General features: G+C 39.8%; 1 protein-coding gene across 1 annotated transcript in view; it reads right to left on the bottom strand.

Moving 5' to 3' along the window:
• LOC107737876 (netrin receptor UNC5D-like) overlaps positions 1–13,860 on the bottom strand; it is a 206,349-nt gene that overhangs the window by 31,512 nt on the left and 160,977 nt on the right. The window contains exons 6-9 of the mRNA XM_016549517.1: positions 12,556–12,723; positions 9,980–10,144; positions 8,175–8,210; positions 5,751–5,939 (exon numbers count right to left, since the gene is read on the bottom strand). Of these exons, the coding sequence (XP_016405003.1) occupies positions 5,751–5,939; positions 8,175–8,210; positions 9,980–10,144; positions 12,556–12,723 (558 nt within the window). The remainder of the gene's footprint in view (positions 1–5,750; positions 5,940–8,174; positions 8,211–9,979; positions 10,145–12,555; positions 12,724–13,860) is intronic.

Genomic DNA, 13,860 nt, shown 5'->3' with positions numbered 1-13,860 from the left:
GAGGTACTGAAGATTTTTGTGGTCGGTAATCACGGTGAATGGGTGGTTTGCTCCCTCCAGCCAGTGCCGCCACTCCTCCAGGGCGAGTTTGATTGCCAGCAACTCCCGGTTTTCGATGTCGTAATTCTGCTCCGCTGGGGTCAGTTTCTTCGAATAGAATGCGCAAGGCTGGAGACGAGGAGGCTCACCATAATGTTGGGACAGCACAGCCCCGACGCCGGTGGTGGAGGCGTCCACTTCCACTACGAACGGAACATCAGGATCAGGATGGTGAAGGATGGGGGCTGTGCTGAAGGCTGTTTTGAGTTTTCTGAGGGCTTTGTGGGCGCTGGTGGTCCAGGACAGGGACTTGGGCTTTCCTCGGAGCATGGAAGTCAAAGGAGCAGTGTGGAAACTGAAATCCTTGATAAATCGACGATAAAAGTTAGCAAATCCTAGAAATCTCTGGAGCTCCTTTACGGTCTGGGGAAGAGGCCACTCCTTGACTGCATCAACCTTCCCCTGGTCCATCTGAATCCCTCCTTGGCCGACAATGTAACCCAGGAACTGCACAGTGGGGCGATGGAATTCGCATTTCTCCAGCTTCAAGAAGAGATGGTGTTGACGGAGCTTCTGTAGGAACTGCTTTTACGTGTTGGCGATGGTCGGCCACGTTCCGGGAGTAAATGAGTATATCGTCGATGTAGACAACCACAAAGCGGTGGAGGAACTCCTGGAACACATCGTTCTGACTGACATGCGTTGGCTAGCCCACACGGCATTACAAGGTACTCATAGTGGCCAGATGGTGTGATGAATGCCGTTTTCCACTTGTCGCCTTCCCGGATTCTAACGAGGTTGTACGCACTTCGCAGGTCCAGCTTGGAGAACAGGCAGGCCCCACGGAGTTCCTCGAGGGCGGTCGGGACCAGGGGAAGGGGATAGGGCAGTTTCACCGTCTGGGAGTTCAGAGTCCGATAGTCGATACATGGCCGCAAGCCCCCGTCCTTCTTGCCCACAAAGAAGAAATTTGAAGCAGCTGGAGAAGTAGAAGGTCAGATGAATCCTTGGTTAACTAGCGGCTTTCCCTGGATGGTCTTGACTCGGAGCTCCTGGGCATGACGTTTCCGGGGCAGATGGAGATGATTCAATAGGTCCTGGGATATGAAATTGCCCGAGGAGCCCGAGTCGACGAGGGCTGGGACTGTAACAGAAAGGTCTGAGGTAAGTAGTTGTACCGATAGCATAGATAGCGTGGACATGACAGGGTCTAGTTGGCGGGTACTCACCGCTGGACGTGGGGGTCTCACTGGGCAGGTCCTGATGTAATGATCAGCCGCAGCGCAGTAAAGGCACAGACCTGCCGCGAGGTGGTGAGCACGTTCCGAGGGGGTGAGCTACTTGCATCGGCTCTGGTACTGGGGAACCCATGACGGGCGCGACAGACTGGTGGGTGGCTTCGGTGGCGTGGCATGCGGACAGACGCTGGGAAATTCGGTTGGCTCTTTGCATGAAACTTTCCAGTCCAACGGAATCATCATAAATAGCCATTTGAGCTTGAACACTGGGATTCAATCCTTGCCGGTATGCGCTAAGTAGAGCCGCCTCATTCCACCTGCTAGTCGCCGCCAGCGTTCTGAATAGCAGTGTGTAGTCACTTGTGGAAGAAGCGCATTGGCGCAGCCGCAGTAACTGATCGGACTCAGATAGCACTCCTGTAGTATGGCCAAACACTTCTTTGAAATGGTTAGTGAAGGCATCATATGAATTAATTATGGCACTATTAGCGTTCCATATGGCCTTAGCCCACAACAGCGCTCTTCCTTTAAGAAGTGAAATCAGAAATGCTCCCTTTGTGCGTTCGGTGGTAAACTTCTGAGGCTGCATCTCAATATACAACGCCACTTGCAGGAGGAAGCTGCCACACTCAGCTGCGTCATCCTGCGGACAGACGCTGGGAAATTCGGTTGGCTTTTTGCATGAAACTTTCCAGTCCAACGGAATCATCATAGATAGCCATTTGAGCTTGTACCCGGGGATTCAATCCTTGCCGGTAAGAGGTAAGTAGAGCCGCCTCATTCCACCCGCTAGTCGCCGCCAGCGTTCTGAATAGCAGTGTGTAGTCGCTTGTGGAAGAAGCGCCTTGGCGCAGCCGCAGTAACTGATCGGACACAGATAGCACTCCTGTAGTATGGCCAAACACTTCTTTGAAATGGTTAGTGAAGGCATCATATGAATTAATTATGGCACTATTAGCGTTCCATATGGCCTTAGCCCACAACAGCGCTCTTCCATTAAGAAGTGATATCAGGAATGCTACCTTAGTGCGTTCGGTGGAAAACCTCTGCGGCTGCATCTCAATAAACAAAGCCACTTGCAGGAGGAAGCCGCCACACTCGGCTGCGTCACCCGCGTATGAAGCAGGCATGGCCATGGGACTGACAGAGGCAGATTGGGGGGTTGTCGGAGGAAGCAGGGAAGCCCGGAGGGTGTTTACTAGCTCCTCCAGGACTTCTGCGGGTGTGGGAGGACGAGAATCCATGGAGGTAATTGTATCGGTCTGGTCTTCTGTCACAAATCAAGGCTGGAAACAACAGGTAAGTGCAAAACAAGATGGTTTATTGACAGGATTTGCAGAGGAATGGAATGGGTGAGCTATAGGTGCGGGTGATCAGAACTCAGGTGACTGTGATCTGGTGATTGTCTTGGATGGTGACTGAAGTGACCGTGACGAATCCCTGACAATATAAATGACAAACCCTATTTAACTGGCAGCATTCCTCCAATTTTCACTGAGATTTTAAGATGGCGGGCCGCTCTAAGGTGACTGAAACCCTGCGACAGGTGGTTGTCCAGATGATTTCTTGAATATTGCAGGTTTATAATGACACTAATTCATTCAAGTCGCCCGAAAAGGCTGGTTGTCCATGTAAGACAAATGCATGAGAAGAAAGGATAATGCAGAGACTCTCAATGGGGAATCGGTTCAACACTGCAGCTGGAATTGCTTGCCAGTTCAATGCTGAACATGGTAAGGATCTGTCTTTGATCACTGTGTTTTCTACAAAATAAAGGTTTTTGTTGAAATACCTTGGATATTTTGTCAAACATGTTAGTAGAACAACGGTTTACCTACAGCTGATATTCCTTGTCACATGAAAAGATATAATAAAATATTTACAAAAATGTGAGGGGTGTACTCACTTCTGTTAGATACTGTATATATATATATATGCTCACACACTAAAATTCAAGATACTATGTTTTTTAATAGCAGTCAATGGAGACAGATGCTTCCCAGATGGTGGGCGGCATCTACCAGGAGGTTCTAAGTAATTCATGGTAACCAGCCAAACCTTGATGTGTAGCCCTTATAAAACTCTTAGCATAAAATTGAGACAAAAACATTTCTTGAAATGATGAATTATGATGGAACCGAATGTCTCCAGTTATCAAAATGAACTATCAAGACAAATGCAACAACAATCTTTCGATTATTAGAAGCAGCTGTTCCAGCAGTGCGAAGTGATCCCACTTGTTTCATTACGAGCTCAGCTGAGAGCTTTGACAGATCACGAAAACGCATCACACTCACACAGACACCCCTCAATCTGTTTTATTCATCAAAAAAGCGACGGCTGAACGAGAGCACTTCCCTAAGAGAGGTGGCGAAAAGAGGTGTGAGAGGGACTCATTTTCTCTTTCTCAGATTGAACGGAGGCCCAGGAGGATAGACTGCAGCTCACACTTGAAACCTCTCCTTCGGCAGATCTATTCAAAATCTAAACGTGTGAAAGTTGTCACGCAAGGCTAAAGGTTCCGATCTCCATGACAACAGTTGTCTTGCTTGATACGAGCGTCTATCAAAATCGTTCTCTGCTGTACGTGTATTGGCAGCGCTGTCAAAAATCTGTCGCCTAGGCAACACGGTTATTGCAACGATATTTCAACAGTTCTGTGGAGTCGTAAATGCATCAGCGAATGAGTCAAGATTTCCATAGTGATCAGATCTCTAGGCAAATGTATTTAAAGTGAACTGCATCCACTAGCACATTTCAATTCATTAAATCCAACTATCCGTTCATCCATCTATCAATCATTATTGCTTTTCATCAAATCAGTTATGACTACTAATGTTATGTGGCCTAATTATTATTCAGTCTGACTGATATGGTTTATAATGTATCTTCCTTCACTTTTTGGATCAAGTCTATTCTTTTATCCATTTATCCATCCATCATTTAATTGATGTCTTTAAGCATTTGACGGGTACACTGTGGCATCTATCACCTCTCTGTGTTTAGCCCTTTGAAACTTCCTGTCGAGACATCTGGTGATACGCGTGCGTGTTTGTGTGTCTGTAGTGATGGTGGTGTTTAGTGGGCCGAGGAGAGTGATAGCACTGTGAACAGGCCCTATTACTGAACAGAAAAGCAAGAGAGAACTAGTGCTCCGCTCTCTGCACCCCTCCATCAACATCAATCTCTTTTTCTGGGGGCGTCAGACGGGCCAAAGGAAAGGAGAAGAGAGACATGGAAAGTAAATCAACTAACACCCTCTAGCTCTGGTTTAGAGCAGAGACGCAAAGAGACAAGAAACAGAGTGAAGTGAGGGAATGTTCTACATGAAGTTCAGAGAGGGGAAAAAAAATATTTTTTTGGTAAGGTATGTTTTTCTTACCCAGGTAAACAGGGAGCAAAAGGCTTTTACATTTTTTTTCCCATTAAGTATAATTAGTTTTGAATTATATTACTTAATTATATTACTCTTGAAAAATGTTGATTGTCAACCGTAGAACATCCAGTGGTACTTTAGTATAGGAACCATTTCTCACTATTAACTAGTTTCTTACTAGCATGCCTATTATTAACATATTGGCCGTTTATTAGTTCTTATAAAGCACATATTCTGCATGACCATATTCTACATCTCTAATCCTACCCAATACCAAAACTTAACAACTACCTTACGAACTAATAATAAGCAGCAAATTAGGAGTTTATTAAGGTAAAAGTTGTAGTTAATAGTTTGCTAATAGCGAGACTTGGACCTTAAAAAGTGTGACCAATCCAATAACTAAGTGCTAACTATGTGCTAACTACCTATTCATTTTAAATTTCTTAGAAAATAAATTTATTTCTTGTTATAATTTTATATTACATAGTTTTTAGATTTAAATTAGCACTAACTGCAATCCTGCTACCAACATTTGTGTCAGGTCTAATAGTTTAAAACTCAAACTGAGACAAAAACATTTCTCAAAATGATAAATTATGGTGGAACTGAAACTTGCATTTGTCTCTGTAGTTCATTTTGATAAATGGAGACAACTGGGGATCAAAATAAACTATCAGGACAAATGCAACAACAATCTTTCCATCATTAGAACCAGCTGGGTGAAATATAAAATAAAAACAAAATTAAAAAAAAAATAGAACAAGATAAGCTTACAAGCAAAACTGTGTAAAAAGAAAATTGTATCCCGTTTTTTTTTTTTTGAGTTTTAAGCCGAAAAGTATATAGTGAAGCTTAGAACAAGAAACAAACTGCATTAAAAACTTAATTCAAAACATCTTTAACATTTGAATGGAGTTTGCAGGTTAAACTGCTCAAGCTGAATTAACTATAGGAAACTGTAGGGAAAATAAAAAGTAGAAAGAAATTGCATTTGTTTTTCACAGTTTTTTCACAGTTCTGCCTTGCAAACACTGTAATTATGGCATGAGTCATACATGCACTTGGATCAATTTGAAGTTGTTGTTTTTGCTCACCTTGCCTGGCACTTTTGAAGCTGAAGGACTGAAATCCTCCGGTCAGCGCGGACGAGTCGATGACATCAACGCCATACTCGCTCTGGTTCCGCCTGTACAGCGCTACAGCGATGACCAGCACGACCACGGTAACTAAACCCGCAGCCAGACCAGAGTACAGCGCTACATCATTACTGCTCTCCATATCAGCTAGGAAAAGAGAAAACACATTTGAAGAGAAATACACAATGACTAAGCAATGACTGTGGTTCTTTCGAAAAATCATAATATAAAGGTATTTATTTATTCGCTCAAATTTCCATCAAATAGCTCAGGGATCTCATTTTGATGTATACAGATGCAACACAGCCACAAATAAATTACATAACCATAAAACACCTTCATCACAGAAGTCTCGCTTTCTCTCTTAGTCTCTCTAATGTTCCCACTTTCCCAGACACCTCCAGCACCAATGAAAGTTCTCAAGCGATGGGCGATTACAATCAGCCCTCAACCGCACACCTGACTCTCAACACGAACAAACGCAGGGAATCTGGCAAAGCAAAAACCGCGAACCTTCCACAGGGATTTCATGACAACACAGCTCATTACATTATCTCATCTATAGTGATTAGGTCCTATCTGCCGACTCAAACAATCTCACAAACAATTCAACCAGGACACTCTGAACAACAGACAAAACAAAGAAAAGCTAGCATGTCGTTTCTGAGCATTCACCAGACAGGTAGGGAACATCAGACAAAGCCTGCGGCTATGAAAACACTATAGCCAGAAACATGTGGAGCTGCACTAACAGCAAACAGAGCAGGTTAATTGGGAGCTCTGGAAAAGTTTGGCAGGCTAATGAATCTCTTTTGCTATCTATCTATCTATCTATCTATCTATCTAAATATATATATCGCGACTTTTAATCTCACAATTCTGACTTTTAGTTCTTACTTTTTTCTTGCAATTCTCGCAAAAAGAATTCTGAGATTACTTTTTTATTTTTTATTCTGTGACAAAAAAAAAGAATTGTGAGGAAAGAGTTAAAATTCTGAGTTTATATCTTGCGATTATGATTTTATTCTCAGAATTGCAAGAATTGTGAGATCGCAATTATTAGAAGTCACAAATATGTTTTTTTTTTTTTTTTATCTGTGGCAGAAACAGACTTCCATACATACAATAAGAGACTTCTTTTGAAAACATTTAATGAATCTTACTGACCCCAAACTTTTGAATAAATAAACAAATAGTAAAAGGATACGTTTTCTGAGTTATGTTTGACTATGTTATAATCATGATGGGGACACTGACATTCCTCAAGTAAAACCTGTCAAAGATGTTTAATCTTTGCGGTGCATCATTGTCAAGTTAATGTTGCACCGTTTCAGTCATTGAGTCAGCACTCTGAAAGCTGTCTTTAAAATGTCATCAACTTAATTGGTTTTCCAGGTTGTTTCAAATGGCATCCTGGATGATGATTCACTGGAAACCTAATTGTCAGGGCATTCTATCTAAATATATATATCGCGACTTTTAATCTCACAATTCTGACTTTTAGTTCTTACTTTTTTCTTGCAATTCTCGCAAAAAGAATTCTGAGATTACTTTTTTATTTTTTATTCTGTGACAAAAAAAAAGAATTGTGAGGAAAGAGTTAAAATTCTGAGTTTATATCTTGCGATTATGATTTTATTCTCAGAATTGCAAGAATTGTGAGATCGCAATTATTAGAAGTCACAAATATGTTTTTTTTTTTTTTTTATCTGTGGCAGAAACAGACTTCCATACATACAATAAGAGACTTCTTTTGAAAACATTTAATGAATCTTACTGACCCCAAACTTTTGAATAAATAAACAAATAGTAAAAGGATACGTTTTCTGAGTTATGTTTGACTATGTTATAATCATGATGGGGACACTGACATTCCTCAAGTAAAACCTGTCAAAGATGTTTAATCTTTGCGGTGCATCATTGTCAAGTTAATGTTGCACCGTTTCAGTCATTGAGTCAGCACTCTGAAAGCTGTCTTTAAAATGTCATCGACTTAATTGGTTTTCCAGGTTGTTTCAAATAGCATCCTTGATGATGATTCACTGGAAACCTAATTGTCAGGGCATCAACCCAATGTTGAACAATGTCAGTGTGGAAACGAGCTTATGTAAAGGTTGCAATAAGGTTGTTTGTCGAGCGTGACTCAGAATGATGATAACAGTAAAAGGGGTTAATTACACAGACACCGTGAACAGAACGATCATATGAAGATGGATGATTGTGATGCAATGCGGCGTTATTACATCATGCTTCATATGCCTGTGAGCATATTCAAAAGTAATCCAATGCATGTAAATTAAATGATAAAACTGAAGTAAAAAAAAAAAATCTAAGCAAAAAAGAAAAGAAACACAGATGAAAGGTGAAGCGGCAGTGACTCACCTTGCGGAACCTTCACATCATGGAGCAGCTTCCTGTCTGCAAAAAGACATGTATAACATAATGTGAGACGCACAAACACTGCAACTTTCAGATGCTCATGCACAAACATTGCTCTAAGGCATATTTGGAAGTTGCAAGAATCCATTGGAGATATAAAAAAGCCCATTTGGTGTGACGATGCATGAGCTGATCAAAGTTACGCTAGAAGAAACCTTCCTCCTCGCTCTTTCAAAAAATGAATTTTGAGAATTATGTAGGAGGTAAATAAAAGACAGCACTGAATCAAGCTGTCTAAACACAGATCTACATATGTATGACGGTCAATGACAGGCATGTAATCTGGAATCGCTGTCAAATCTTTTACACAAAATTACCACTCTCACACAGAAAAGAACGTTACGGACGCATTAGTGTGTGTGGTTGTGTGTGTCCGCATTAGGTGTAGGAAATTGGTCTCTGATAGGGATGTCTATCACCGCTGGGCTTTAGACTCATCTGCAGAGGATGGCGAGGTGTACACCCTCCTCCCTCAGGGGATGGAGGCAGGAAAGATTGATTAAAGAACTGTCAGGATGATGAGCGAGGAGGATTAAAACAGAAGATTTCTGTCTCTCCCAAGGAATTACAAAACGGCCTGTCAAGTGCTGCTCGTCTGAGGGCTTGACTGACTGGTTTCATTCAGGCGCTGACAGCCTTCCACAGAGCACTTGTCTCTACTGATCTAAACAAAAGTGAGATTTTACTGCTCTGTGTCTGTGTTGCACAGAGGAAGCTGGATGAGCTGTATAACAGAAAATCAGGAGCATATTGAGCCTCTTTATACATTTTACAACCACACACAGCGTCATGTAAAGTAGAAAGAATTACACCATCCGTAGGTTTTATCATTGACACTGTAAGTCAAAATTAAAAAAACAAAACACATTTTTTTCTATTTAGCTGTTTTAATTATTTCAATCTAGTTTAGCCTGGTGGTAATGATGATAGTGAGGACAGCAGTGCAATGATGATGATGATGATGATGACAATGATGGTAACACAATGATGACATATACAGTATATGTGTGTGAGTGTGTGTGTATAGTATAAAAGCTATTACCGTATTGTCCCGCATATATATATACATACATATATATATATATATATATATATAAGACTGGAAATCAGCAACACCCCAAAGGAAGTAAAAAATGTAAAAATTAAAAGTGTATAGAAAAAAAAAGAAAAAAAATACACTATATAAAAGTTATTATTAATTTATTTAACTTATTATTAAAACTTATATTGTTTAATATACAAACAATATTTATGTTTATAATAATACAAATTTCTATTGCCGCTATTTCAAATTTGTCTGTAAGTTGGACACCTTTTTCTGGTTAAGAACGACACATTCTATTTATTTATTCATCCATTTTTTAAATTATTTTTTTCTCTTGGTTTCATATTCAAATGTTTTTTGGGCGGGAGAGTTTTGAATGGGTTTATATGAGACAGTCTGTAATTTCATATTTTTTAATTAATGCACCTTGTATGGTCTTGTAAAAATACCAATGAAAAAAAAGGAATGACACTTACTGCATTACTTATCAAGAATTTCTCTGAATTTCAGTTCAGTTTAATTCTACTTTGAATTACAACTCCAGCATCAAATTTCAAATTTAAACTAAATTCAAGATTTAAAATGCATTCTCAATTCAGTTCTGATTGGCATACATCCTGGTGATGATAATAGTGATGCCAATGATGGATGTGATAGTAATAATGATGATGACAGCAGTAATGACATGGTGACTATTACCCACCTTGAATACAGAGGTCTCCGGTGCAGTTGTCTGTGTCCAGGGCGGCTCCATCACACAGTCTTCCTCCATGTTTTGGCTCGGGGTCTGTACACTCTCTAGTGCGCTGCCTCTCACATTCAGAACTACACACAGACCACATAGTCCACTCGGCCCAGCCACCGTCCACTGCCACACACAAAGACACACGTCTTCATTAGAACACATAAAAAGTTTATTATGCAGAGTTTGCAACTTAAAAATTGGAATTCATACTTCCTCTCAGATCAATCTTGTGTATCTGATATAAACGTTCTCTCAGAATGGTCACTCATTTCATTCCTCTTTCTGCAGGATGTGTTCCTATAATTCCAGGATTTTCCCTCGCAAGGTTTGTCTCTGACAAAAGCAAAAGACAATTTACTTTTGTCTTGTTCCATCAGGCTTTCCCCTTTACCCTAACGACTCCATGGGCTGCTGGTGTTTCCTCTGCGGCTAATCTAAATGCAAATGCCGTGTGGTTGTGTGTCTCTGTTGAGTGGGGTACTGGGATTGAGCTGGGCTGGAGAGCGAGATTAAGTTCTTTTGGTTGCAGAGTGACTGGTGCCCTCAGATAACTTTTCCTCCAACATGACTAGTGGTTCCCATGTGATTGGTACTTCCAATGAAACCATAAATTTAGCCAGCGTAAGAGCACCCGAGAACCCCGCGACTGATAACTCTTTTTTTTTTGCTCCTCTCTTTCGCGCCATCAGGTTTCTCTTTCTGCCCCTCAGTCTTTCTCCTTTCATATGTCTGTCTTGATTCCCTAAACGTCGACTTATGGAGTTTCGTAATCCTGAATTCTCTTACCGTCAAATCTCTGTCACATACACATGCTGTCTTTCAGTTGTCTGTCTTTCTGAATTCCTTTCATCCCTGTTTATCTGTCCCGCTCCATCTCTCTTGCTCGCTATGAAGAGCATTGTATTGCGCTTTAGACAGTAAACAGGAAATCTGTGAGAATGACAGTGCCACATTAACAGAACGCAGATACATATCAACTGTAAAACTCCAGAGGCTTATGCCACTGAGGTCAATTCAAATGCAGCACATACTTTTACATTCCTGCTTTATATGCAGGCTCTCAGACAGATGGATTAGCCATCAATTTGTTCAGAAAGCATGTTTAATTAACAAGGCATAGTAGTGAGGCATATTCACACCACCTGACAGACCAGCCTTGGCCTGTTGAATCTGATGGCAAAATGCACTTCTGGGTTTTCAAGAACAAAGAGCTAGAGAGGAAAGAGCACATTTAATGCTGACAAATTTCCAGAAGAGCTACCGTAACAATATGTAACAGTATTGATGAGTGCATGTTAATTTGGGCTGACTAAATACTTTTTTTCCCCACTGTATATATATATATATATATCTATCTATATATTAATGTCGTGATAAGAAGTAATATGCTCAAAGTGATTAATATAACAACATCTACAAAAAAAACAACAACAACAATAAGCCCGCGAAGCTGTTGTCGTTCCATCCTGACAGATGACAGCTGTGACAGCTAAGTGGAATCCCGAAAAATAAACCGTGAAACTTTGACCAATGAGAAAACCGTTTACTCGTGCGTGACTTGTATTAACAAATTTGGTCCATTTAGAAACATTGCCGTGTGAAAGCGAACCACACCAAGAATAAAAAGCAACACTGTAATAATTTTAATCCCTGTTTCGGAACAAAGCAATCGATCTACAGGTGTGAAAATTCCTGTTCAAACGTTGAGGGCCAGTGAGATTGATTTTATTTTTATTTTTTAAAGAAATTAATACTTTTATGCAGCAAGGATGCATTAAATTGAACAAAAGTGTCAAATATATTTAATATTAATAAATAATGTTACAAAAGGTTTTGATTTCAAATAATGCTATTCTACTGGACTTTCTCTTCATTAAAGAATCGTGAAAAAATGTATCACGGTTTCTACAAAAAATATTAAGCGGCACAACTGTTTTCAGTATTGAGTATCAGCATATTAGAATGATTTTTGAAGGAAGTGACACTGAAGACTTGAGTAATGATGCTGAAAATTCAGCTCTGCCATCACAGGAATAAATTGCATTTTAAAATATATCAAAAAAGAAAACAGCTATGTAAAATTTTAATACTATTTTACAATATTACTGTTTTACTGTATTTTTTATCTTGATGAGCATAAGAGACTTTCAAAAATATATATTTATACATTTTTACAAAAACATTTTACATAAAAACATACCAACCCCAAACATTTGGATGTAGCATATGTATAACAATGCCTTAAATATTTTACACCCTAATAAGATATGGCTGAAAGTAATGATTCATAATTCAGTGAGTAAGTTCAGTAATGATTCAGCAAATGATCGAGTTGGCAGACCAATTCAAACCAGTAACAAAAGAACCGGCTCATAAGGCTCTAATATTTTTCACAAAACAGACTAGACTCATCAAGACATATACATTTAAGGATAACAGATTTGTTTTTGAGACACCCAGACCTTGCTGTCTCATCACATTCAGCTCAGACTGCAAGCTCACAACTCACAGGTTAACTGTTCTGTGTCTCTAACCTGGGCACGGAGAGGTACAGGTGCTCTTCTGAACAGACATTCCTTCACAGAAAGCTCCTCCATTAAGCGGAGCGGGGTTAGTGCAGGTCCGTGTCCGCTTCTGAATTCCTCTCCCACAGCGGACGTTACACTCTGACCAGTCCGTCCAGGATGACCACCCTCCATTCACTGAAACAGAGAGAAAAAAGTGTGGATTAACATTAGCTTTAAGCATCATTACTGTATGGCCTACTAGAAGGCATTGTTTATCCACACCACATGGTTCAATCTGGAGAGTTTCGCTTCCCATGCAACTACATTAAAGCAAAAACCAAAAAAAAAAAAAGGATTTCTGCAAGAGGACTTCAAAATCTCTAAATTAAATAAATAGGCATAATACTAATCTCTCTCACTCTTACTGCTCACAAGCCAATGATTACATTTTGTGTGTGAATTGGCTCTTTTAATGTTTATGAAATGTTTACACACAAATAATAAACTCAAAATGGAATCAATACTTTCCAGATGTGTGCAATTTCACAGACGTCTCTGCAATCTATACTTACATGCAACAGGATTTTAACAGCATACACAGCTCTATGAAACACTTCATGTAATTAACTCGACTAATGACTTGATCATTTAATTGGTACATGAAACTGGATTATACAGATATTACATTAGATGCCATTCCATATTGCCCAAAACTACATAAACATGCTAACACATGCTAACAGCCACGCTGAGGACTTAATGAGAAAAACAAATGACTAAGATAGATTCTCATGAATGAATACATGAAGCGGACATATGAAGGACAGATAAATTTGAAAATAACCAGTATTGGCAGTTTCATTATAATAAAAGGGTTCTGTTTTGAACTACTGCTAAAAGATATCATATTCTGTTAAATAATTTCAGAAATTGTGCTCAATTGGGGGTACAACTCACTACCTCCAAACGGCAAATATAAGACTAGCTAATTTCCCTTCTCTTAACCAGTGCATCGTCTCATTAACGCTGCTCTATGAACATTATCATAACCAACAAACAATGCATTTGTTTCTTTAATAAAAGCACACAAATTAATTTTCTTGTGGCTGCTGAGCCCAAGGGACTGCTGAGAGTAGGGTTGGGTATCGTTAGAAATTTTCCAATTCCGGTTCCAGTTTTGCCTAACGATTCCGGTTCCATTTAAATTAACTATTTATTTATTTTTTACTATTTTACCTTAATTGAATGTAGTGTTGCTGGAAGGTAGTAAGTAATGTTGAGTAATGCATGTGCTTCAAAGTTGATGTTTTTTACACTATCAATAACATTTTG

This window comes from Sinocyclocheilus rhinocerous, unplaced genomic scaffold, assembly GCF_001515625.1.
Source record: "Sinocyclocheilus rhinocerous isolate Xijiao unplaced genomic scaffold, SAMN03320098_v1.1 scaffold374, whole genome shotgun sequence".
Classification (NCBI taxonomy): Eukaryota; Metazoa; Chordata; class Actinopteri; order Cypriniformes; family Cyprinidae; genus Sinocyclocheilus; species Sinocyclocheilus rhinocerous.
This window is presented reverse-complemented; position numbering and strand designations above follow the sequence as displayed.